This window comes from Microtus oregoni, unplaced genomic scaffold (genome assembly GCF_018167655.1).
Source record: "Microtus oregoni isolate MIOR12 unplaced genomic scaffold, Mior012 000016F_ref0000370, whole genome shotgun sequence".
NCBI classification, from domain to species: Eukaryota; Metazoa; Chordata; class Mammalia; order Rodentia; family Cricetidae; genus Microtus; species Microtus oregoni.
The window spans coordinates 19,424,518-19,450,935 of NW_024543075.1; the positions used below are offsets into that span (position 1 = coordinate 19,424,518).

Sequence of the window (26,418 nt, forward strand, 5' to 3'; positions counted from 1 at the left end):
CAAGATAAAGAGTCTTTATTGATGTAAGGCTCCACGTGGCCTGGCCTGCCCTCTTTGCAAATGTATTAGGTGTCACAAGGTAGAGACATACAGACACTGCTCAACCCGGCCCCATCTTTCTAGAACAAGGTCAGATTGCAGTCTGTTGTCTGCTTACCCTGACTTCCTGGCCACCAACCAGAACCAGCAGCCTCCCCTTGGGGTCTCTCCGTGACTGCCAGTAGTGACCACTGTTTGGGGGATCTCCACTTCCAGATTTCAGGAGCCCTGGCTGCAGGTGGGCAACCGGCGGTGACTGTGCTGCTTCAGGCAATCAGAAGTGTCTTGTAGCCTTGGTGCTCTCCACAGCCGTCTTAGCCAGGACAGCAGATTCTGCTTCCTGCCTCAACCCACAGCAGCTGCTCAATGAATGGTCACCTTGGGGCCAATAACTGCCTTCCCTGAACTTACAATTCCTACCTAAGCCACTGCCAGGCCAGATGTGAGTTTCTAGGGTCAGCTTCCAGCTCAAGGAGAGTCAAACAGCTGTGAGCCTTGGACAACAGGTCTATTTGGTGAGAAAAAACTGGGCCCGAGCAGGTAGGGCAGCAACAAGTAGGGGAGCAGGGGACTTAGGACCCTCAGGACTGCTATGGGACACGGCACACTGAGCCCCTGAATCCCTTGTGAGAGGAGAGCTCACGCCAGTGGTGGGGAGTCAAACAGGCTCCAGGCCCCAGGGTCAGGCTAAGTTCACATCTTCAATTCACCATTCTCTGGATTTCTGGGAAACCTGCCAGCTGGGCTATCTCCCGGGAGGCACGTTCCTGGTTTGGATGAACCCTGGCCTCAGTGCAGACCTCAGCAACAACAACGTACTAGCTCACCTAAGAAACTGCCATGCCCAGGGTGCCTGCAGACACCTTGGGGGTCTGGCTGGAAATAGCATGACCCAGAGTCTTGCCCTCCACTGACAAGTCTGAAGGTGTCCTGGGTGTTGAGGTGGGGTTGGCTTTTGGTGGCATCTCCCCAGGACAGGATTCCAAGGCTTCTGAGAGGCTCCCTGGGGACGGTGACCTGTCCCCACAACAGCAGCCACAGCAGGGGCTAGCAACCACGTGGATCTGGCCACCTTCGTCCTGGCTATGGTGCTGCTTCAGGTGGCCACACAGGTGGCAGGTAAGGGAAGAGTAGACAATGCCAAGGCTCAGGTCGTCCCCAAAGGGACTGGGCACTTGATCTGTGGGAGGAGGGGCCTTCAGCTTGTCACCTCCTTTGAGTCCCAGCTCAAGGCATTCTGTGGTGCTGCTGGGTGGGACTGAGTTCAGAGGACTGGACGGAAATTCCATGTCCAGTCCGAAGGTGAATAAGGGCATGGACCTAGGGGACTGGTTAGGAACGGGGTTCTGGAAGGGTTTGTAGCCTCCAGGCCCACTGTCAGTCCCTGATCCTGCTTGGAAAGACTTGTAGCCTCCACGCTCACTGTCAGTCTCTGGTCCTGCTGTGTCTGTACAGCCGGCACTGCTGCTGAGCAGGCTAGAGAATGCCTTGTAACCAGCATCTCCACTGGGCCCAAAGCAAGGCACCCTGGGGTCCTGGGTGGCACTCTGCTTCACTGCTTGCACGAACTCCCGGTAGCCACTGGTAGGGGCTGGGGCGGGGCCAGCTGCCCCATGCCGCAGGACGCTCAGGTGAAGGATCTGCTCCCAGCTGTCCTCCTGCTGCACAGATGGGCATTCTTCAGCTGGGCTTGGAGGGTCCCCTTCTTCCAGGTGTCCAGCCTGCTGCTGTTCTGAGGCCAGCTCTCCAGGATGTGGAGAGGAGCCGCAGAAGTCACTAAAACTACGGTAGGCAGGATTGTCTGTGATGACAAGTGGCACCTCTGTGCAGGCCAGGTCAGGAGTGCTGGGCGTTGGGCTGCCTGAAGCAGGGCCCAGGTGTGAAGGCTGCTCTGTGGCCTGGTTTGTGGCCTCTTTGGACCCCATGGGGACGCAGGCCCAAGCCACAGACGCTTGCCCACTTTCTGAAGGCAGAAGGGAGCATGATTCCACCTGGCTCGACTGGCCAATGCCCCCATCCTCAGTCTCCAGCAAGTCTGAAAACAGGTTCTCAGTGAGCCGGGCCATGATGTCTGCCTGACCCTCCTGGAAGCCACCGGCACTGCTCTCAGGCAGCATGTTCAAGTCCCCTTTGACCGTCTCTTCTTCCTCCTCCTCGCTCTCTACTGGGGCCTCAAACAGCTCCAAACAGCGCACCACACTGACCCTGACATTCTCTGGCCAGAGGACCGTCCTGCTGACCTCCACAGGATGCCAGGCTGCCTTTTCAGGACTCTGGAGTGGCCTAGTTTTGGCAGCCTTTGGGGACTCTCCCTCCCTCTTCATGCCATGCTCCAGCAAGCAGGGCAGCAGCTTTGTCAGACATGTCTTCCAGCGTCTGCAGAAATAAAACTTAGGGTTCAGTTTTGCCACACTTGAGAGATTCCTATTCGCCCCCCAGAACCCTGCAAGGAATCATCCTGTATTGATTGATATTGGAGTGCTATAGGTAAGACTTCTGACTTTATAATCAATATCCAGTCTGTTCTCACTGCAGACTGGGGACTCAAGTTACCCACAATTGCCTCCTGACACCCTTGGGAGGAGCACAGAGGAGAGGAATGACCCCACTGTTGGCTGAGTAACTACCACACTTCCCAAATCCTCAAAAGCTATGACCCAAGTTCAAGTTCAGATACATACGGGCATTTGGTTGACTCCCGGCTTCGGGTCTGCTTTTCCCACAGGGACACCTAAAACAGACAGTTAAGTGAGATTGGGGTGCTGTCTGCCCAGGCCCATTAGAGAAGGCTCAGTGTCTTCACAGACAGCTGTGCCTGGACAGCTGAGGTCCACGTAGGCCCCACAGAGGTCTGGGAGCCTTAGACCACCCCCCTCCCCATGAATGGAGGTGCACTGGGGACAGCAAACGGCTCCAGACACTCCAGCTTCCCTGTTACATTCTTGACTCTGGCCATAGGACTCACTGTGGCCAGCGGGACATGGCTGAACTAATACTGGGTCCTCCTGGACCTGGATGTGGGCTTCACAGCTGCCCACTGTGAGTTTATCAGCACCCGAGCACCACCTTCCTCGGCTCCCTGCCCCCACCCTACCCGTGGCTGGGAGTCACATTATGCAACACTTGCATCCTCCTACCTGTGAGTCCTGAATGATGATCGCTACCAGAGGGCTGCGTGCTGGGGTAGGAATCTGGTCCCACCACACCTTTTTAATCCTGAGGGTAGAAAAGGAGAGGGCCGATCTCTGAATATGCAATGGCCACGGTGCTCTTGCAAGCACCTGGCCAGCACTCCTCCCAGGGCACCAAGGCCACACTGATTCCACTTGGATACGCAAAGACCATCTTGGTCCTAACCTGACGAGGACAATTTCATCCATTGCCAACTGTGGGCAACTCCCTGGCACCCATTTTCAGTTTCTTCTAATCTCATTTCACACAAAAAAAACATGGCCCTGGACCTGAGTTCCAAGGTAGAGCTCAGCAGAAATAGATTCCCCCCATCTACCAGCCCTGTCCAGGCTCCCCTGGAGGTTGTGGTCTCATGGTCACTCAGCGCCTACAGAAGAGCTCAGGCTACGGGCAGCTTGACAGCCACCTGCCAGCAAGCACCCTCGCTAGGCCTCACTCACATCATTTGCTCAAATGCCTCTGCTCCCACCACATGCCCAGTGCCTGGACCATATCATGGGTCCTGAGAGGGACACAGAGACAACTCCATTTAGCTTTGTGCCAAAGAAAGATTCCATCCAAGACAGTTCCTTCCCTCTAGAGCATCCACCACCACTAACACCCCCCCCCCCCACACACACACCCCTTGGCTTGCTTCTCCAGAGCACAGCCACTGTGGAGAATGCTGGTTACTGGCCTGCCCTGAGAGACCGACTCTGGACCAGGGATGCTGTCATCCTTGTCTCAGCCATGGCAGCCAGGACAGGTAAGTGGGGTATCCACAACTAGTACCGCAGAAGGGCCAGCTTGAGGCACCGGCCAAAGCAGAGACTCACTTGATGATGCTGACGTAGCAAACCAGGCAAAACAACAGGATGCAGAAGCAGGAGATGCCAACTCCTAGTGGGAGGCGCTGCTCCAGGGGCAGTTGGAAGTCTGCAAGGTGAAGGGAGCCGTGAGCTGGAAGCCCACCCTGTGCCATGTGCAGTCGCCTCTACTCACTCAGTTCCTGAGACCCTTGGTGACCTGGCTGCGGACAGCCCTCCCACCTGTCTCCCTAACTCTCCTCTCCCCCTTACACACCAAGGCCTTATCACATCTCGACATCACCGTCCCTGATCCAAGGCCAGATCACAGCAGCTTGAAGCTGTCACTCCTGTCTTCCTTAGCTCAGAGGAATGCCCTGACAAGCGGGAGGACCTGAGTTCAAAGCCTGTCTCTATCAAGTCCTTGCTGAGCAGCCCGGGGGGGGGGGGGGTGGTCCTTCCCTCGGGGTTAGAAACATCCTTTCTCACAAGCTGTGAGGACCACAGGATTTACAAGGTCATACACTCAGCACGAGCACAGGTGTCTCTTCCTTGCTTACTGACTCTGACAAGACCTCTGTGACACCGTCCCCCACCACCTCTGCCACCCTCCATCCACTCTGCCTCTCTTCCTTCCTGGCACTTGCTGTCATCTACCTGGTTTCTTTGTTTGCACTTCTGGTTTTTAATCAATTTATAATCTTTCCCTCACGGGGTGTGTGCGTGCGCTTATGTTAGGGTCTGACGGGAGGAGTGTGTGAGCCACAGCACCTATCGGTCAGTTCTTGCCTTTCACACTATTTGAAATGGGTCCGTTTTCATCCCTGTCTACACACGCTAGCTGGCCTCAAGCTTCTGGAGACTCCTGTCTCCTAATCCTCATCCTGGGCACAGATGCGTGCTGCTGCGCCAGGCTTTCACGTGGGTCCTGGGGACTCAAACTCAGGTCCTCTCGCTTGCACGGCATGAAACCATCTCCTGAACCCCACATTTCTGTTTCTGACACAGGTCAGCTCCACTGCACGCAGGTTCCCATGTATTTCCTCGCTGCTGGAGCCCCAAGGTCACTCAATCACAGCTTGTCAATATTTGCTGGAAAATGTGTGACCTATGTTGTGCCCTCTGCATACAAGCTCTTCCCCACCTCAGCAGTTACCACGGAACCAACCACACAACTGTCCCTGGTCCTGACTGCGAAGCCACGCTGTGTTGGATACAAGGATTCAGACTAACACTGCTGCACGAGGGACTCAAGAGTGACCACCGTGGAATTGTGGGCCTGTTTATTACAGCGGCCTCTGACCACTATACCACATTCCAGGACTGAAAACCCTGAGGGTCATCCAGGGGTAGTTCCCGACTAGTGTAGAGATAGACCCTCACAGCCCAGGGCCCCGATACTCACGGTTGTCTATGGTGACGCTGGGGCTCCACTCACTCCACGTGCCACTGAAGCTACTGACCAGGACCCTCACCCGTGCCCTGTACTGCACCCCCGACTTCAGGGTCTTGGTTGGGAGGAGAAGCCTGGTTTCCTTGTAGGTCACATTATGGACTACGAACTGTCAGGACAGAGGGACACACCAATGCACAGTTGGCAGGGATGTGCTATGTGCAGCATGGCTGCTGTCCTGAATGATCCCTTCATGCTGGGCACACCCCTGCCGCCATAGAGGAAACAGGGTGCCAGTCCTCCCCCGGCCCCTCCCATGATTAGCTATGTGACATCAACTATGATCTGGACAAGTGGATTAAGCTGGGTTTGAACACACTGTAAACTACAACTAACTAAACTGTATGACCTTGGGTAAGTGACTTCAGCAGTCTCACCCCTTGGTTTCTGGAGGTCATTCCACCACTGGGAATGCTGGGAAGGAGGGGCAGGAGGACATGTGTGGTAGGAAATGACCCCCACCTGCTTCTAATTTAGGGGCCCAGCCCTACAGACACCTGCCTTTGTCTAGCTGATAATACCTTCCTGTGCAGGAAATTTGGGGGATTCTGTTTGTTGTTGTTTGAAAGGCCTATGTAGCCCAGGCTAGTCTCGAACTCCCCATCCTCCCTCTCAGTCTCCTGAGGGCTGTGATGACAGGCATGTGCCACCACAACCAGCCTAAATCTACTTTTAGATATTCAGCAAGGAGCAATGGTGTCACCCATGCACAGAAGACAGGTCACCATGAATGGCACACAAAAGCCAAAGTGACCAGGAGTGTATCCAGCCTGAAGTGACCACTCTGCCACCCATAACCTCAAGTGTCCCCTTTTGGGAAGCAGGTGGGGCCCAAAGTCCTTCACTAACAGAGTTAGGATGGCAGGGATAGGTCCTCTTCCTGACAGTAGGGTCCAGCTTCAGAATGTTCCCTAGGGTCCATTTGGTAGAAGCCTGGTCCTTAGACTGAGCTACTGTGAGACAGTAGCATCTGGTAAGGGGTGGGTCACAAGGGCATGTTCTTGGGAGTTTAGGACAGTGGCTACATGCTTGTGTGTGTCCCTCTATGTCTGTCTCTGCTTCCTGGCCACCAGGAGGTGAGCAGCTCTGCTCCGTTCCTGCCACAGTGCATCAACACTAGCCCAGAGTGATGGGGCCACACGATCACAAAGGGCCCTCTAGGAAATCATGCACTCGAATAAACCTTGTCTCTTAAAAACTCATTATCTCAGAACTTGATAGTGATAGGAAACTGGCCAACGCAGCTGCACACTGAAAATGGAGGACCAGGAAGGGGAAGGGCGTGCCGGGGGCAGAGTCTGGTGAGGAGGGAGCTCTCTCGTCTGATTCCATGCCACTCCCAAGCTCCCTACTCCAAAGATGGAGCCCTCCTTCCCAGCCCCGTTCCCAGGCAATGGCAAGGACCCACGGTGCCCACTCACTTCCTCGGGGTGGTCCACTCTGGAGATGTTGACCATGTACATGAGTTGATTGTACAGAAAGCTATTCTTGGGGTATGGGTTGCTCCACGTCAGCAGCCATGTATCGGAGTCATTGTTGTGAACTGTGAGCTTATCTGGAGCCTTGGGCTTCACTGGGGAGGAAGGGGGCCTGCATGAGGGGCCTGAGCCCTGAGATCTGCAACTTCATTTCTCTTTCTTCCCTCCCTCCTTCCCTCCCTCCCTCCCTTTCCTTCCTCCCTCCCTTCCTCCCTCCTTCCCTTTCTTTTTCCTTCCTCCCTCTCTTCCTCCCTTCCTTTCTCCCCAATTCCTTCTTCCCTCCTTTCCTTCCTCCCTTAGGGGAGGCTGGCCTTGAACCCCTGACTCTCCTTTTTTGACTCCTGAGTGCTAGGATTACAGGTGTGTGCTCCCTCACCCAGCTTCGTCACTTCCGAAATCATATCTATGAAATCACAGCTGTAGCGTGTATGTTAAAGCTAACATGAAATGACCTTAAACTCACCCATGGGCTAATTCTAATAGCTCGTGGGTCCTTGGTGGTCTGAGCAGCAGTTCTAACCACAGACAAAAAAAAAAAAAATCTTGAGTCCTTGGGGAGATGTGCTCTCCAATTCTGCCTCCGGTACTGAGAAGCTGTGTGACCTAAGGCAAGCAGCCTGCCTTCTCTGATCTACAAAATGGAGGCAATCTATCTCTTTTGCAAGCAAGGTTCAGATAAGTAATGCGATTTGCCCTGTGTCACCCAGCAACAAACTCTTGCTTTGGATTCCTGTTGTAACTACACCTGCGCGGAGACGTATAGCTCAGTAGCAGTGCCCAGCAACTGTGAAGTCCTGGGTTCTGTCCCCAGTAATACAAATAAACAAACGATTTGGGACAGGTGAGCAGGTGAGCCTTCCACAGTCAAGGCCACATGATAACCCAGCAGCCAGCCTGCGGCCAGCGCGCACCTCACCTCCCTGCACCGTAGCACCCGCCTAGCCAGGCCTTACCATTATCACTGGGCGTGAAGGAGCCATGCCACAGCACCTGCTCCTCAGCCCTTAGGACCAGCAGGTAGGTGTCTCTCAGGACCGGTTCTTCTATGGTTATGCGGCACATACACACGGAGCTGGCGATGTTCTCCGGGGTGCATGTCTTGTTTCTGCAGACACAGGCTAGATTAGGGTTCTTCCCATGGTCACCAGCTTCTTAACTGCTGGACAGGAAGACCAAGGCAGCCAGGACGAGGCGGGCACCTGACTTGGTGTTAGCATCTTGCTGGCCACAGCCCTGAACCACCCCATTCTGGACACTCCTGTGCTGTTCTGACTGTAGACCTCAGTCCCAGGACTTAGCTCCAGGACATTAAGAAAGTCAGCATCTCTCAGTTCACAGTGAACTGTGACAAGTTCCAGCACACCTCCCACAGACCCCGTCCTGTATATACCAGTATAATTTTGCCAATGGGCCACTTAGATGGGCCACCCACAACTCATGGGCCAGGGGCTAAAACTCATTTTCTGTTAAAGGCCAGAAAGGAAACCAAAGGCTTTTGAAGACAACATAGCTTCTGTCACCACAACAAACTGCTGATGTAGCCCCAAAGCAGTCACAGACAAGATGCAAACTATAAGAAGTTGCATGCTAATAAAACACTACTGGTCACGAAAACAGTAGTCTGCCCACTGTGGTGGCACACACCTTTAATTCCAGCACAGACAGAGGCAGGCAGATCTTTGCGAGGCTGAGCCCAGCCTGGTCTACATAGTAAGTTCCAGGACAGCTAGGGCTACACAGAGAGATCCTGCCTCAAAACACAAAACCAAAAACCAAGTAGTGGCCAACTGACCCAAGGCTCACAGTTTGCCAGCGTCCACAGCTCTGTGCCAATGAGCAAGGCAATAAGAGGGTGGAAGGTCACTCTGTAGTGTCTGGGTGTGTCTCTGGAGCACTGGGTCTGTGGACTCGTGTTTGTCTTAGGCACGATGCTCACAGAACACCCAGAACACCTAGGTGCCAGGGAATGGCGCAGAGCAAGCCCTGGACCCCATGCCCGCACACCCACCGTGCCTTCGAAGCAAACTCCACACAGTCTAGTTCTATGGCTAAGTATGCCCAGCCAAACTTCCACAGTTTTCTCCAACACGTGAATCCTGGGATTAAACTTAAGCCATCAGGCACGAGCCTTGACCGGCTGAGTCATCCTGCCAACCTCAGCTAAGAATTTTTTGAGACAAGATCTAGCTCTAGCCTTTGCTAACGTCAGGCCCAAGAGAAGTGAGAGAAGCGCTGATCGAGCTGAATATTCCAGTCATGTGACACAGTGACAGTAGGTCCAGAGTCCTGCAGTGTCCCCTGTGCCCTGTGGGGCATTGGCGACCTCTGTCAGAAAGTGCTCTGCCACTAAGCTACATCCTCAGCCTTTCACTTGTTTAATTTTGCGACAGGATCTAAGTTGCCCAGGCAGGCCTTGAACTTTTGACCCTCCTATCCCTCCTACTTCAGCTGCCCAAGTTGCTGGGTTATATAGGTCTGCACCACCAAGCTTCAAGCCCGGCTCAAATGCAGTATCACACAGGATGCCTTATCCCAGACTGGCTCCACCCAATAAGCTGCCACAAGCCACAAAGCACAACATAGCCTGGTGCCTGCCGGGAGCAGCAAAGGCCTGGACAGACCTCTGGGCACTATGTCCCTACCCTACTTACTCAGAGATCTCAAAGTCCAGCCAGTAGGACAGGTGAAGCTGAGCTCTGCAGTCGACAGGGCCATCCAGATACCACTCACAAGTGGAATTTTGGATGTAGTCAGAGAAGCAGGTGGGCTCACCCAGGACCGTGACGCTCCCTGCAGAGACAAGATGGCCTGAGCAGTGGAATCATGGCAAGGGACTCTCACCACCAAGGTAAGAGGGAGGCTAGTGCAAACAGGACCAAGTACTCATGCCTGCCCGCGTGCGCGCGCACACACACGCACACACACACACACAAGCATACACGCACAAGCACACACACACACACATGCACGCACGTGCACACATACAGGTGCTACACCACACCAGAAGCACAGAGGAAGAGGTGGGACCCTGTAGTTTCCCGCCTCCTACATCTCCTTCCCCACCCCTTATCCAATGGGGCAAGAGGCTGACCCTGTTCTGTACTGCTCAGGCTCCAAGAGGCTTAGCCAACAGAAGAGACTGAAGGAAGGCAGGAGGAGGGGACAGGCACTTATATATCAGCTCCCTGCCAGCAATTCAGAGACAGGGAGGGGACAGGCACTTATATGTCAGCTCCCTGCCAACAATTCAGAGACCGAGGGGGCTGTGGTGCAGCCCGTGACTGTGGGGGGTTGTTGACTGTTGGTCGCTCTGACTATTGTTGGGGGGCCTCAGGAGCTTTCTGAACCAAGCCCTGCAGGGTCATGTTCCAGATAAAGTCACGATACCCACGCCAGTGGGTGTACCCCGCCATGCAGTAAGTGTTCACACAGTAAACAAAAGTCTGACCTCCTGACCCCACTAGTCCAGCAGCTGCTGTGGTCTTCCCTGTCACACAGAACAGTCTGCCCCTGTCTGGGCTTGGTGCAGAATTCGTGTGCCCATTTGTTTTTTGTTTGTTTGTTTGTTTCTTACAGTGTCTCCATAGCTACATCAGTCTGGCCTCAGACTTACTATGTTGCCCAAGCTGGCCTCAAACTCACAATCCTCCTGCCTCAGTCTCCCTAGTGCTAAGCTGGCAGGGGTAAGCCACACCTGGCCGGCCGTACGGATGAGAAAGCATGCAGTCAGTTCCTTTGGGTCCTCACGTTGACCTTCCAGGTTGACTCAGAAACCTCTTTTCTGCCCAGATCTCCACTCCACCCTGGTCTTCACTCGAGTGCCAGCCTCGGTTCAGACTCTCCATATGTCACTCAGTGGCCCTGTGACATAGGTGTCATCCCCAACCCCATGCCAGGTAGCTCTTTCGGGGCAGGGGGCTCACCGAGAACACACCTGCAGGCACTGGCAAACCCTCCCCTGCCTTCCTTCAAGTTGACCCCACTGCCCCTTGAGAGAACATCATTGAGTACCCTGCAATTGCCTCTCGCCACCCAACCCCTCAAGCCTCCCTCCTCAGCTCTGAGCTGAGTTTTCCCACCATCTTTTGATAACCTTTCATTCCAGGACAACCTCGATTTTCAAGGTGCGTTAGTATCGAGGCAAACAACTGGTCAGGATGCTGAACATCGGCTGTCCCCTTCTGCTATCTCACAATCTCCACAAGGGCTTTGTTGGGTTCGCTGATGAACCTTGGGACCCTAACATGTCATTAATGGTTGCTGCACAAACAGCAGAGGGAGGTGACTTACCAGAGCCAGACACCCACAGCAAAATCAGACAGCCGACAGAGGACAGGAACTCGGTCCAAAGCCACCCCATTGGGGATGCAAAGGTGCCTGAATAAAAAAAAGAGCGGGTGAGTGTTGATCCGGGTTCAGTGGGGTTCATCTCACATGCGACTCTATGCCCTCTCCACACAGAGCCAGAGGTCACGCCACTGCTCAGCTGCCCCAGAAGAGCGGTGGCATACATACATTCACAACGTTCTCAAGTTCAAATCCCGGCTCCCTCCCAAACCAGCTGTGAACCTGAGCAAGCAGCACACAGTGCCTCAGCATCCCTATCTGCTAAGCAGCCATCTACTGATAGCCACATTTTAAAGGGTGCTGGCAGCTTAAATGAACAAAGACATCTGGGGCCACACTGCGGCTGGAACAGTCTGAAAGTGCTTCAACTGGCTTGGTGATAAAGGCAACCCCAGGCTAGGGGGTCACAGGGAGGGAAAGGATACAGGGATCCCAGGTCCAGGAGTGCTCAGGGACTAGGGACAGCTGAGTGCCTGCGCATGTACCAGGCCCTGGGTTCCACCTCCAGCATGGTGGAGGCAGCAGAGAGGCTCAAAGCACATGGAAAGAGAGGAAATGGGGGCATGGAAGGGAGAGGAGGGGAAGAGAGGTGAGGGGAAGAAGAGGGAGAAAAGTGCCACAAGGGGAGCTGGGTGCCATTCTCTGAGCAGCAGTGGGTTTGTTAGCCCCAGTGCCCCCTCCTGCTTGGGTCTTTCTCAGGGTCTTATCGAAACCTGCAGCCCCAGGCCCATTTTGCCCTGAGCAGCTGTGAGCCTGCAGCAGGGTTCTTCAGCTTCTGGGTTCTACCTCCTTCGGCCACGCGGGTCTGCCAAGCTGAGCCTGGCATAGACACACAGAGGAAGGAAGGCACAAGGTGGACACGCGACCACACACGCATCCAGTTCCAGTCACCAAAGGCTCATGCTATCGACGACCCTGCGGGACACTGTCCTGCAGAGACGACCCTGCAGAGAGACACATCTGCACTGTCACCAAGTGTGAATTCCTAGTGCACCTGCAGCACTCAGGGCGTGACACAGCCCCACAAGCAATGCTACACTGTGACACATGACAGCTGCCATGTGCCTCGGCACTAGACTTCCTCAGCTCCCCTGCAACCCGAGGGACTTCACTGGCATGCCGGTCCATCACAACCTAACTGTCATCATGCAGGAGTTTGCAGTTCCACACTGAGGGACCTGGACTCCAGAGAAAGATGGATGATTTCTGGAAGGCGAACAACAGATGAGCTTAAGGGAGTGCTCAAAGATTTAGGGGACACAGGAAGACACGGCGCTCAGAGATTGAGGGGACACGGGAAGACACGGCGCTCAAAGATTGAGGGGACACAGGAAGACACGGCGCTCAAAGGTTGAGGGAACAGGGCAAATCACAGAAAGCCCAGTCTGGAGAGTACGAGAGGCTGGTGTCCAGCAGGACGATCATGGCTTCAAGGCCCAGAACCTGCAGGGAGGCAGACCCAAACCCAGAAGCCAGGTCCATCTGCTTCTGAGCTCCAAGCACATTCCTCAGCTTGTGGAACTACAGCCTGCATCTAACAATGAAGGAAAATGAGCTGGGAGAATTGACCCCTGCACTTGTCGCCTTCAAATGTGAACAGGCTGTGTGAAGGACGGAAGCCTGGCCTACCTGTGGAGAGACCTCACAACTGGACAGTGGCACAGCAGGGGTTTAGGGACGATGGTCTTCATGGGTCTCAAAACAGAGCCTGAGACACAGGATGAGGGAGGTAACCGCGCCCAAGTGAGCCTGGGCTCCTCTAGGAGAGGACCTGGACCTGAGTCTGTCCTGGAAAGCTCCACCCTCCTCCAGCCTCCTCTCTCACTTAAGCAGCAGCTTTTTTTCTACTCCCCCTCCCCCAACTCAAAACAGCCTTATCAAGGAAGCACTATGGTTCCCTCGTTTTCAGCTGAAGGAACAAAGGCACAGGGAGGTTGAGTGACTTGCTGTAGAAGATTTAGGATTTGAATTTGCCTCTCATGGGGGAGGCCCTGATATTAGCCACTTTCTAAAAGAAGTCCTCATTTGAGAGGTCACTGACTTGTATGAGCCTGGGTGCAAGCGAAATCCTCTTTAGGCAGGCACATACACTTAACTTTTCATTCCATTTTAGGAGCTCCTGGAGCCTCACGTGTGAACTCAGTAGCAAAGGCAACTCCTTTAGGTGATGACATCCTATCTTTGATAGACGGAGTTTTGCAAACTCATTCTGGAGCTGCAAGATGTCCGGAGCAGTTGGCTGTGGACGCCTATGGGCCACCCTCTGCACACTGTCATTTAGTCATTCCTAAATGAGGAACAAGGCCAGGGACCGCTGCTCTCCTCAACATCCCAGGCCTGCCCGGCTCTACCTGGGCCACAGACCACGGGCTCCACAAAGACGCCTGCCTCAGAGTCAAGTCCAGGCGTCTGGACTCTTACACAACACAGTCGGAATCATATAATGTTAGGAACGAGTGCTCGGGCCATGAGGGCTGGAAGGAGGCCCAAGACTGTGAAGGAGTCACACGTGGGCTCCTGCACTGAGCGATGTCCTGGCATCCACTGTGGCCAAGATGCTGGTGTGAGAGTCATATAAGCCTAAGGAGATGCTGACGCTAGAAGTAGCTCTGGGAACCAATGGGGCCAGTGCTTGGGCTGTGACTCTGTACATAGATGTGTAAGAAAGCAACACAGCGAGGAGCTGAGGAGATGGCTCAGCGGGTAAAGCACGTGCTACACAATTATAAAGACCTGAGTTCAGAACCCACGTAAGATCTAGCAGTGTGTGTGTAAGCCTGGTTCTCAGGGTGAGGGAACAGCTCCTCTCTGGAGTGTGCTGGCCACAATCTAGCGTAATGTGTGAGCTCCAGGCTATTATTATTAGTATCATCATCATCATCATCATCATCATAGACCCTGTCTCAAAATCATCATCATAGACCCTGTCTCAAAAATAGATGGCTACAGGTGGTAGTGACCCAAGTCTTTAATCCCGGCACTCGAAAGGTGAGGCAGGTGGATCTCTGTGAGTTCAAGGCCAGCTTGGTCTACAGAGCTAGTTCCAGGACAGGCTCCAAAGCTACAGAGAAACCCTGTCTCGAAAAACCAAAAAAGGGCATGGGGGGACTGGAGAGAAGGCTCAGCAGCTAAGAGCACAGAGAACTGGGGTCTGATTTCCAGTATTCACACTTCCAACCTTCTGTGACTCCAGTTCCAAGGAACTCGGTGCCCTCTTTTGGCCTCCAAGGACAACAGAACTCATGAAGTCCACCAACATACAGTCAGGCAAGATAACACAGAACACAAGATAACCATACACACAGAAGAAATAGGTCCTTAGAAGAAGTAATATGAAAGTAACAGAGGAAGACACTCAACATCACTCATGCATGCACACACACGCACGCACACACACACATGTGTGAGCAAGCATCTGTGTGCAAGATCATCATTGGGGTTTAGGGGCCCTCATTGTTTCTCTGTTATTTTTGAAACTGCATTAAATCTTCAATTATCTGAAAATAAAGTTTAAATTTAAGAAAATGGAAAAAACAAACTCCAAGTCCCACGTGACATGACTTCAAAGACTCCACCCATCCTCCCGAGGCCCCACAAACCTCCAGGGAGCAGTGGCCACCAGCTCCCTTCTCACTGACACTGCTGTGAGCCACAACTTCCCCCCCACCATGCTGAGGGCTCTCCCTCCCCTGTCACCAGAGCAATCACCTCTGCCTCAGCCTGGTACAACCTCCACCCCCAACAAGGAAGGCTAAGCAGAAACATCTCTGGCCCTAGCACAGGGATGGTAGAGAGAAGGACTTGACTGGAGGAAGAAGAAGGGCGCTGAGGATGTGGCCAGGTGGTAAAGCTCACACTGAAGCCTACACAGGGCCCTAAGTTTCATCTCCAGCCATGCGAAAGGAGAAAACAAAAACAAGAAAGACTAGAGGAAGCAACATACAAAGAGTTAATAGCTGTAATACAGATCCTACAAGCCAGCGTGACACCTCTTTGAGAAAAACAGGCAAAGCATGCAAAAGGTTTATCAAATTAACTGGGACAACAGGAAGATGTGGAACCCCTTAGGATGCTCCTGGTTTGAGAAATGGAAGTTTATGGGGTAACCTGCGGCCAGGCATAACAGCGAATGCCCATAATCCTGGCATCTGAGAGGCAGAGGCAGGGGATTCTAAGTTCAAGGCCAGCCAGCACAACATAGTGAGACTTAACCCCTCTTTGAAAAAGAAAAGAAACTGGTCATTTAAACCTTGTATTTGTCACCAGAGCTACTATGGGTCTGTCTCCAAGAGTGCTAGACATGAGAAGACAGGTTTGTGTCTTCCCTCACCATTAATTTGTCCCTGGTCCCCAGAACACTGCCTGGCATATTATGTACTGTGCATTTAATCATTGTCTGAACTCAGACCTTGGGCCAAGCCTCTGCCCTGATGACTCTACCCTAGCTTACTTCTCAGACACCCTATAGGCAGGTGCTGTCAGCATCTCATTCCACAGGCAACTGAAGCAGAACTGGTAAGATGCTCGCTGTGGTCCCAGAGCCAAACTGAGACCCACAATCTGTGGGCTTGACCACCTTGCTGCTTCTTGCAGTGCAAGGCAAGCGTGGGGCACATGGCAATATGACAAGCTGCACGTGCATTGGAAGCAAGGTCAAGAAGCTGGGGCGGCTTCTGAAGCGAGCGACCCAAGATTCCAGTCTCAGTAAGACTGTAGCTTCCTCCCAACTTTAAGGCAGCTGGGCTGGCCTGGCTGGGGGCCAAGGACACATTGGTCCCAGGCAGCAGCCACTGGGGTTCCCAGAAATGGTGGCCACGTCAACAGCCCCACCTCAGACAGAGAGGCAGTGCAGACCAGGACTCTTATCTGTGCTGGCTCAGCCCAGGGAGGGGTTGGCACAGCCTGCTCCTGCTGTGGCTGGAGTGAGAAGCAGTCAGAAAGCCCATAGATGCCACCTGCCTCCCTGTGTACCCTTTCTGGCTGTGTACACTTCCTACAGGTGTGAATATCACTGTTCAACTCCTTTACTGCTCTTCCTTGGCACAGGGGATTGAACCCAAGGTCCAATGCATGCTGAGCAAGCATTTGCACATCCGAGCTAATGCCCAGCCGTGTGTGTGTGTGTGTGTGTGTGTGTGTATGTTATTTTGAGGCAGGGCCTTATTACATGGCCGAGACTGTTTTTTACCTTGGGATCCTTGTCTCCACTTCTTGAGCGTCAGCTGCCCTCACTCTTATTCTTTTAACAGGCACCAGAGTGTGATGAGAAGATCCGAGAGTTTTTTAAGCAAATGTGAGATTTTTAGAAATGATGATCTCGTGCCTGGTGATGGGCAGGACCTTGGAGTCCGGGGCAAACATAAGGCCAAGTAGCAGGCCATGGTGCCAGTCCCGGTAAGAGGTCCCAGGGCTCCCATCAGGGTGGAAGGGATGATGGGGGAAGGACTGATGACCTCACCATCAAGAATTACCAGCACAACAGTCGGGTGTGGTGGCATGTGCCTTATTCCCAGCATCAGTAGGCAGAAGCAGGCAGATCTCTGTGAGCCAAGAGTCGGCTTTCAAAGCACCCTGTGAGGGTGGGACAACTGAAAATTCTCAAGGAGGCCTGGAGGAAGGGAAGGTGACTCACCCACCAGACACCAGGCAGGGCCTGGAACTTCCTGCCTGCAGCTGAGGTCTTGCAGGTACTTCAGCGATAATGGCAGGCCCAGGTGGCAGCACTGTCTACCAAGGTAGAGAGACTAGGGCTGTCTGGGGGTGATAGGGGGCCACTGAGGACTCTACAGAAGCAGGAGACACAGGCCCCGTTGGAGATGGAGAAAGGACAGGGCTAGTGACACTTGGTGGCTGGTACAGAGGAGAGTGTGCTCGGGCACTTGGCCATAGAAGGACATACAGGAATAGCAAGAACTGTGGACACTGATCTAAGGGACCACTAGCCCCAGGGGCAGAATGTTCCAGTGGCTTGGAGACAGCTTGAGAGTCCTGAGGAGAAAGGTGAGAAAGCCCAGGAGGCTGTGGAATGGCTAGAGCCTCCTCTAGAAGAGGCAGGGGTGGCTGGGCACCCTTTCTCCCTCTGTGGACCAGGACTCCAAGCCCCCGCAAAGCTATCATGGGGACAGAGTCACCAAAAGCTAAGCACTACTTGACAGCTGTAAACACACAAGGCCAACAGTGTCCCTTGGGAGGCCTTCAGGCAACTCCATCCAGGATCCCTGCAGCCCATCTTATGGAAAATTCTAGAAGCCCAAGAGAGCACCTACGTCCAGCTCCTTTCAGCATCCACTCAGGTTGACTAACCCTGCCCAGCCTCCTCCTTGAGAACTCTGGAGGCGGCCCTGCGCCACGCTGCACGGCAGCCCCATGGCAGCCCCACGGCAGCTAGGCTGGCGCTACAATTCCAACACCCTGTTAGGATATCTGGAGCGAGTTCAGAGGGCTTCCATGGAGACATGTTGACGCATGGTGCCCCCTCCTCTGCTAGAATTTTCCGTATCTAACCCACAGCAAGGCTCTGGGCTGTGGCCAGCGAGCTGGCATCTAGCTCTACTGTGGTCATTACTGCCGCAGAAACAGGATGCCTGGCTCCCGAACACTGATTAAATGCTGTCCAGTGAGGGCTGATGCCAGAGATTTGCAGAAGCCAGCGCCGTCACCCCTGCATGGTCCCCATCCTTCTGACTCTCAACAGCTGGGTGTAGCTCCCTTTCCTCTCGGGAACCCACTGACCCCTAATACCAACCGAGAAGACTTTCAATCAGGTGTCTCAGCCCTGTTTTAGAGATGGGGGAACCTGGACCCAGAGAGGTTCTGAACCTGCCTAAGGATGTACAGTTGGTGACTACTGTGGCCGGGATTTGAACCCAGGTCTCTGACTGTGTAATTCTTGGTCCAGTGCCTGGCAGAGAGGTACCTGCAAGTGGTGGAACCAAAATTCAGGCTTTGTCATTGTTTTCACAGCCTTCCACAGAAAACTTGTCTAGTGGTGACTGGGACTTTGTGCCCCTCCCCCACACCCACAGCAGGAGACACTGAACATAGGTAAATACCCTGTGTGCCAGCTGCAGACAGGTGTGGTGAGGGCAAGGGGCACTCGCCTGCATTCTTCCTGCTATCTCAACCCTGTATTGTTCTGAGCCCTGGCACAAAGGGCTTCTCACGTGGGCAGGGACCCCAGAGCAACTCAGATACAGGTCAAGGCTCTGGGACAAAGTGCAACTCCACCCTGACTGCCCAAGACCAGCAGGTTGAGGTCAGAATGCAGTCTCTTCCTCTGGGAAGTAGGAGCAGGTTCACTTGCCTCAGTGGGCAGGTTCAAAGGAGCAAAGATAATGACCATGGCCCGGGACGGGGTTTACAGAGAAGTGGGAAGGGTTTACCTCTATCCACTGAGAAAAGCCTGAGACCTAAAAAAGTGACTGTTGCCATGACAACGGGGATATATCTCACAGGCACAAGCTTCCTTCCCACTGTGGAATAAAGGCTCAGAAGCACAAGGCCCCCAATTCCATGGCACACAGCATGGGTCGGGGATGCGGTGGACAGACACGGATCTCAGGGTGAGAAGTCAGGACCTCAGGAGATGGGTGACTGACATGGCAGCAGAGGACCTGCTCTGGAGGTATAGGCGACACTTCTAGTCAGAGCTTTGTTTTTCAGGGAGCTGACAGAAAGGCCATGACAGGATGCTCTCTCTGCAGCCAGCCATGAGGACAGCCTCAGACAGGAGTTCAAGGCCAGCCCCTGATCCCCATGCTGTGAGTTATCTCAGAGAAATTGGCAGAGAGAAGAAAAAAGACGAGTCTCCAGGGTCAGTCTACTGTGGGATCAACAAAGGCTCCAGGGTCAGTCTACTGTGGGATCAACAAAGGCCTTGGCCTGTGGGTTTCTCAGGACCCTTTAGTGTTGTCAAGGTCCCTCAAGTCGCAGACCTTACACATCATGGTCACCCCACTGTGTCTGAGCACCACAGGCTCCCTATGCTGACCTGGCGTGAAGAGTGGAAGGCACTCTGTACCTATAAACAGAGCACTGCCTAGCCTGATCCTGGCCCTGTGTTCATCAAGAATGAAGTAACTACTAAATAACTGAATTAAGCTTGTGGTTCCCATGTGGCCACCACCATTAGCTGGTGCCCAGTGGGTAGGAGCTGACCTGAGAAGCGAGAGGACCCCAGCAAGAGGGACAGAATGGCAGAAGGGGTTCCCATGACCACTCCAGAACGGGCACTAGGCAAAGTCCCCCCTTACTGTCCCTATGACCATTCCCACGCCCCAATACTGGTCACCATGATGATGGGACGGGAGATGAGTTAGGGAGGCCTCCTCAGTGGCTCATCGAGGTGCTAGAGAAGATTCTAGAACTTCTAGAGCCCCCACTACCATCTTCCTCATAAGGCAGATGAGGAGCCAAAGAATTGTCCTTTTAAGTCCACACCCTCCCCTGCCCCGCAGGTCCCCAAGTACGCCTTGGGCAGCCCCCCTTGCTCGGTCACCTACACTGTCCCCTTCACTCCCCACTTTCCTCCCCCAGCACTGCCCTCCTCTGCACACCTCCACCACCCTGGACAAGCCTACCCCTTCCCCGGTCTGCCTTCCACTGTCCAACCATCCCTGTCCTTTCCACTCTCCCGAGCTTTGCCAGTTCTGTGCCAATTCTCAACTGAAAGTCCCTTGAGGTCCATGTCTCACATCCATGGACGCGGAGGCGGCCAGACGGGAGTCATCCACTGTCTCATAACTACCCTGGCCAGGTGTTTCCCACTCCAGGACTTTTGCCTCTGTCAGCCTCACTGCTGAAACGCCAGCTAAGGATATGATACGATACGATCGGCCAGCAATGCCTGACGTCTTCAGTACGGCTCTGACTTAGGATGCTAGGGACCAAACCCAGGCCCACAAACACACATTCGAGGCCAGTGCTCTGCCATGCATGCAGCTACACCCCTACGGCAGACAGGCGGGGCAGGCCACACCCTGCACTATGAACGAGAAGGCAACAAGCTCAGGATTCTGTTTCCTGCGCAGACTGGAGTGCTAGTCCCCTAGGAGCAAACAGGCACGAAGTCACCAGAGAAAAACCAAGTGTGGCAGGTGCGGAGGGACTGCCAGGGAGCAGGACACTTCAAATGTGGCAGGAAAGAGCTCAGGCTGACACACGCGGAGAGAGGGGAGGTGACATCCAAAGTCTGCTGTGGCTGCCTGGTCTGCAAGTGACTGCACCGCTTCAAAGGCTAGGCCGAGACCGACAGAAACGGAAGGAGAGCGCGGAGCTGGGGCGCACAGCCCACATAAACAGCTGGCGTGGTGAGGGGGCTCACCCTGGCAGATGAGTTCTCTAGGACTTCACTCAATTGAAAACGCACGCTTTTTCTTTTTCTTCTTTTTTTAAATCGAGGATTACTTGTTGTGTCACCCAGGCTGTCCTTGCATTCAGGATCCTCCTGCCTCAGCCGACCCAGGGCTGAGATTACAGGCGGATGTGGTTAATTTCAAACATCTATCATTGGGGTTGGGGAAGGGTGGTTCAGTGGTTTCAGTGTTTGCCGTGCAAATATGAGGACCAGAACCCATGTAAATGCTGGGTAGGTGTGGCAACATACCAATAATCCCACTGCTAGGAAAGCAGACAGGGTATCCCCAAGGCAAACTGGCTGAGGAGACAGACACCATCGGCAAACTCTGATGGATACACCCAGCTGTGCAGACAAGGGGAACAGTGATCCAAGAATACACGGGACTTCATGTACATGCACATAAACCCAGCTGTGCATACAAGGGGGCAGCGATCCAGGAACACACGGGACTTCATGTACACGCACATAAACCCAGCTGTGCATACTAGGGGGACAGCGATCCAAGAACACACGGGACTTCATGTACATGCATATAAACCCAGCTGTGCATACAAGGGGGCAGCGATCCAGGAACACATGGGACTTCATGTACACGCACATAAACCCAGCTGTGCACACAAAGGGATAGCGATCCAGGAAGACATGGGACTTCACGCACATATGCACACACACATACATCCTTTCAAACACATCAGAGCAGCTAGGGAAAAAATGGCCAGAAAAAAAAATTCTTTTTAAAAGACCAACAAATTCCCTACTATTGAGACAGAAGCTACGTATGCCTACCACAGCATCTGAAGGACCAGATTTAGGATCCATAGCAGAGATCACAGAAAACTCCACCTGTCGCAAAACACTCCAAAAGCACACAGCATTTCCAAACAGCTTCCGCAGCAGACACAAGAAGAAATTAGCACCTCTCCAGCAGTGACAGACGGATGGACAGCACAGACTTATTTAGCCAGAAAATACTGGAAAACAAGAAAGACTAAAGACAACTGTAGCCTCAAACAATACATTTCAGGTGGGAAAAACACAGTAGAGAAAAATGGAGGTTCCCTCGGCCCAACCATTACAAATGCCAAGGGGGCTGCAGGCTCTCATAATCTATGCTATATCTCTATAGCAAGAGATAGGACCTGCTCCGGATAGGAGGAGGTGATGGTCTCCTGGTCTCCTTGGGCTCTGACCTCAAAGTCTTTAAATAGGACTCCAACCAAGTCAAATTCAGAGTCAAACTAAACACAAAAGTCACCAAAGGTAGATGGAACACCTAGAATAACTAACTGTAGCCGAACAGCCTGTACTAGAGGAGCGTTAGGCTGAAGTGGAGTGATAGTCAGTATCTCCAAGGGAGCAGAACCAGGGCCAGGAATCTGAGGTTCCTGGAAAGTTGGTCTCAGTGGTCATCCCTAGAGCAATGCGGTAGGACCTCGCTGTCCCAGAGGCCAGTGGACAGGAGACTGCGACTCTGCTGGTTGGAAGGACAGCCAGCCCACGGCCGGCCAGGGGCAAGGCCACAGCTTTCCTCCCCACCCCGGGTCTCACTTCCTCATTTGAAAAGACGGAACACTCCTCTGGCTGCCCTAGAAAACCTCAGGCTGACCAAGTTCTCCAAAATGGGCCTGTAAACGACGTTTCCCGGATCCAACCAAGACAACCTTGTTCTTTTAAACGCTCCTCCTCCCCCAGGGAGCTTGAACAGAGGTGTGTCACCTGGCAGATCTCTACAGCAGCCGGTTTTCTTCCTTGGGGATTGGAGCTCAACCCAACAGGCTTCTATGTACTTGTTCCCGCCCCCACACAGCTTTCTCGCTCTCTGGGGCTGTGGGAAAGGGGTTCATCTGTAAACTGGCTGGGTGGGGGTCTGGCAGCTTTCACAAGGTTACTGGGCACAGCCAAGTAAAAAACTGACTTCAGCGGCATGGACAGGAGAGGGAGCTCATCTTGTGAGACTAATTTTCATTGTTTATGGCCAGTGGTGATGGTGAGAGGTTTTCTGTCTCTTCTGACTGAACTTTTCTGTCACTTCATCCAAAAAAGTTGAGCGTCTTACAGCCCCTCGCCTCCCAGCGTTTAAACAAACTAAATAAGATAATACAGGTGTCTGTCTGGCTCTTCCCTCCTCCCCTGACTTCCACTCCTGCCCTTCTCTGCTCCCCCAGTCCCATCCCATCCCACTGCCTCCTTGCTGTGGGCAAGGTTTGTTGCTTAGCGCCTTTATACTTGCTCTTTTCTTTTCGGGATTTCAACCCTAAAGTCACCCCCTTAGAGTCACCTTCTCCTCAGGACTGTCAGCTTCCGGGGGCCTCTACTGCTTGGTCACTCGGGGTTTTGACCCTGGCCTGTTGATTGATACCCAACACACACGAGCATTGCCCTTCAATCTGTAACGACTTCTGGGGACTAGAGGCTCTCAGTCCCAGAGCACCCCCTATCTTCCCACCAACTCCCTGAAACCCACTTCTTGCCTTCCCAATGCCCACACATCTAGGAGTCCCTCAGCCGGGGCCCCCGCTTGAAGCTCTGCTGCCTCCAAGAGGCTGTGGGCCCCAGCATCTGCATGAGTCAGTGGTGGTAGCACCTGGAACTGCTTGACATCAGCGCTTCTTAGAAAGACATGATGTGCTCAAGAGATTGAATGGCACGCGTAGCCCACAGGCGACAGGAAGCCCTGTGTCACCACTCCAAGAGACACCTACTGACCCTTGTTCCCACTCCCATCATTCCGCAGGACCCCTGCCCGGCCCTGCCACTAACTGCCAGTGCCTGGGAAACCCCAGGAGCTTAGACACACCATCTCTCCTCATTGTATGAGCTGCCACTCAAAACCCAACAGGGTTGGCCTCACCCCTCAATCAGTGGCCGGCATGCGTGGTGCTACGGGGTGACACTGATTACTCTTCAGAGTCTGCGGCAAGTCTCTTTCTCTAGGACAGTCTAAACTGCAAGGACTCTGTCAAACACCCCATCTTTGTCCTGATACAGCACCCGGCACACCTGGCCCCTCAGAGTGAAGAAGTGTCAGGGGCAGCTCGGAAAAGCAATGTCACCCTAAGGGGGAGAACACAGTCAACAGCCTTGCCCTCCCCCAAGCAATGGTTTAGAAACACCATCTCCTGACCATTCGCATCCCAGATACCTCTGACAAATGGGAGGTGCAGGGATGCAGAGAGATTTTCTTGAGATCACACAGGTAGGAGCAGCAAGGTCAGATTTGAAGCTGGGCCCCTGTCTTTAGTTCTACTCCCCACTCCCTTCCTTTGGCTCAGAACATTGAACTCCAAGATGCTCTGTCTGATTAGTGCTGGATATCTGCACCCATGCAAGCCTCATGCAGATATGCCAGCCCAGAATAGGAAATCCAGCCAGACACAGCCAGACTGACCTCAGAGGCTCAAGAGTGTGCTGGCACGGCAGACACAGGCACAGGGCAGTGCCAGGTGGGGAGGAAAAGAGCCTCTGGTCCCTGCCTTCCTCTGTCACTCTCTGATGCGGGACCCCCAGCAAAATCACTGCATAACTGGATGTCAGGATTCTCACTTTGCCAAATTAATTCTTGTGGGTGACAATAAAGATTTGTTCATGTTCTCCTTAGTGCCTGCTGTCCTTAGGTGCACTTTTGAATGGGGCATAAATGATGTTATGTACCCTCACCACAATGCCAGAGTGTTCTCAGAACTTCACAACAGAGACTGGGCTCGAAGCACACAAGAAATAAATCAAGCCTTTGCTGGGCAGGAGCTCTGGCTTTCAACCTCCAAGCCTTACCTCCCAAACAGACCTCCTAGGCCTTGGGGATCATGACAAGTTTCTTGTGCCAAGTTTGAATGTGTACCCCACTTGGGTGGCTGCCCCAGGCCCCAAAGGCAGCAAAGTGAGGTGTGGTGTGGACAAGGCCAAGCATTCTCTTCTTCTGTCGCCAAGTATAGCAGCAGGCCATTGTGCCTGCCTCAGGGACAGCCTCCCTGACCACCTGGCCTTCCTCAGTCTGGGAGGGCACTGGAGAAGACCTCAGCACTTCACAACACAACCCAGACACTGTCAACAGTCAGATGACCACAACCCTGCCCCATTACCAGTGTGTGGCCGCTTTGGCAACTCACCCGGGGTTCCCCATCCCTGCCCTCAAGATCCAGGAGCAGCAGGCCCAGGAGGCTGGCCCTGTGACTCACCCAGGCCCACCAGCAGGACACCCAGGACGTCCTGCAGCACTGTCTACCTTTCCACACATCTGGCTTTTCTCTTAGCTAGGTGGTACAGTGAGTTTTCCTACCTTCTAGCCTTTGCGCATGCTGTATCAACAGCTCAGCATGCCTTCTCTTGCCTGGGATTCTCAACCTGCCAAGGTGCTCTCCCACACCCCAAACTGGCTCAGGGACTGCACTTCCCTAGGAAGAGGTGTCTTGCCCATTAAACCCTAACCTCCTGTCTTATGTGTTCTTCCCTCAGTTAGATAGCAGAGCCCGAAACAGCAGAGCACAGATGAGATGGAGAACAAATGGATGGAACACTGGTCACTTCCCATCTCTGCCTCAGTGTCCCCCATTGCAGTCACGACTCCTCGGGCAGATTTCTAAGAGACCTTGCCAGGACTGTGGAATCTCATGACTCTCTTCTGGCCAGACATTTCCACAATCCTCAATTTTCCCATCAGACTTTAGGATAGGACAAATGTCCCAGCAAACGCCCCCAGACTCCGAAAAACCTTTAAGGGGAAGTCCACAGTGGGCCCAACACTTCCCAGAGGGCTGGGGAAAGACAGGGCCCAGGAGTGTTGGTTTGGGGACAGGCTCTGAATCAGAAACTGGCTGGCTTATACAACGTCCAGTTTGCCACAATAAACACTCAGGTTCCTGGGTTACTGAACCGGAACCTGGGAGGAGCCTGGAAGTCTCAGCTTCTAGAAGATCCCTTAGCGTCCCGTCCGGATTGGGACAGCCGAGGCTGCCTGGGTTGCTAAGGGCGGGCGGTCCACCTGCTTTCGACCCGCGACCCGACGGTTGGCGACCCTGACCGGGAGGGGAGCCCAGCAGCCCCACGCCCACCCGAGGATCCGCGGACTCTGGTCCCAGCCCCGCTCAGTTCCGCGGCCACCTCTGGCTGGTCCTGAGCCTTCCCCACCGCCCATTCCTACCTGTGCGCTCAGGATCCACGCGCCGCGCGGGGCTTTCCTGCGCGCGGACCTCGCCCGGCTTCCTACGCGCCTGGGGCCCCTTATTTACATGAGACGCCCCGCCCCGTGCACGATCATTTACATGCCCCGCCCCACCGTCCTCTCATTTTCACTCGCGGTTGGCGGGTCTTCGCTTTGTTGCCCGGTCATTTGCGTGCCCTACCTCAAGCGGCCGCAGCCGTCGGGGGCTCTGGTTTATGAGTTCCAGGACCTCAGGATTCGAATCTTTGTCCTGGCCCAATAGACCAGCCGGGCTTGTGATCGCGGCTGTTTGCTCATTCTTCCAATGTTTACCCTGCGCCTGCGCCTGAGAAATTAGAAAGCAAAAACAGCTCATCAATCAGGAGCCAGTGCTTCTCGTCAGGTTCTGGCAGACCATGCTGCCACTACCTCATGAGGGAGTCATGTGCAACCAACCATTCTTTCCAGATGGAAAAGCAGAGGCATGGATGGAGCTGTTAAGAAACTTGCTGAGGGGCCCGTGAGATAGCCTGCAAGTCTGAGGATATGAGTTCTATCCCCAGAATCCTTGTAAAAATGAAAAAAAGATAGCACTTACTCCCGCGCAACTGTGGCCGACCAGAGTCTTT

General features: G+C 53.7%; 1 protein-coding gene across 3 annotated transcripts; it reads right to left on the reverse strand.

The window, feature by feature from the left end:
* On the reverse strand, positions 1 to 26,099 carry Il4r (interleukin 4 receptor). 3 transcript variants are annotated; one of them, XM_041667032.1, is made up of 10 exons: positions 25,992 to 26,099; positions 11,238 to 11,324; positions 9,599 to 9,737; positions 7,901 to 8,052; positions 6,891 to 7,042; positions 5,422 to 5,578; positions 4,047 to 4,146; positions 3,177 to 3,255; positions 2,721 to 2,770; positions 1 to 2,415 (listed from the first exon to the last, which is right to left on the reverse strand). In XM_041667032.1, the coding sequence occupies exons 2-10, from the start codon at positions 11,305 to 11,307 to the stop codon at positions 867 to 869; spliced, it is 2,448 nt and encodes an 815-aa protein (XP_041522966.1). In that variant the 5' UTR covers positions 11,308 to 11,324; positions 25,992 to 26,099; the 3' UTR covers positions 1 to 866. The 3 variants fall into 3 exon arrangements, with proteins under 3 accessions (XP_041522966.1, XP_041522965.1, XP_041522967.1); XM_041667031.1 differs by lacking the exon at positions 25,992 to 26,099 and adding an exon at positions 25,790 to 25,858; XM_041667033.1 differs by lacking the exons at positions 6,891 to 7,042; positions 11,238 to 11,324; positions 25,992 to 26,099.
* Between the last annotated feature and the right edge of the window lie 319 nt (positions 26,100 to 26,418).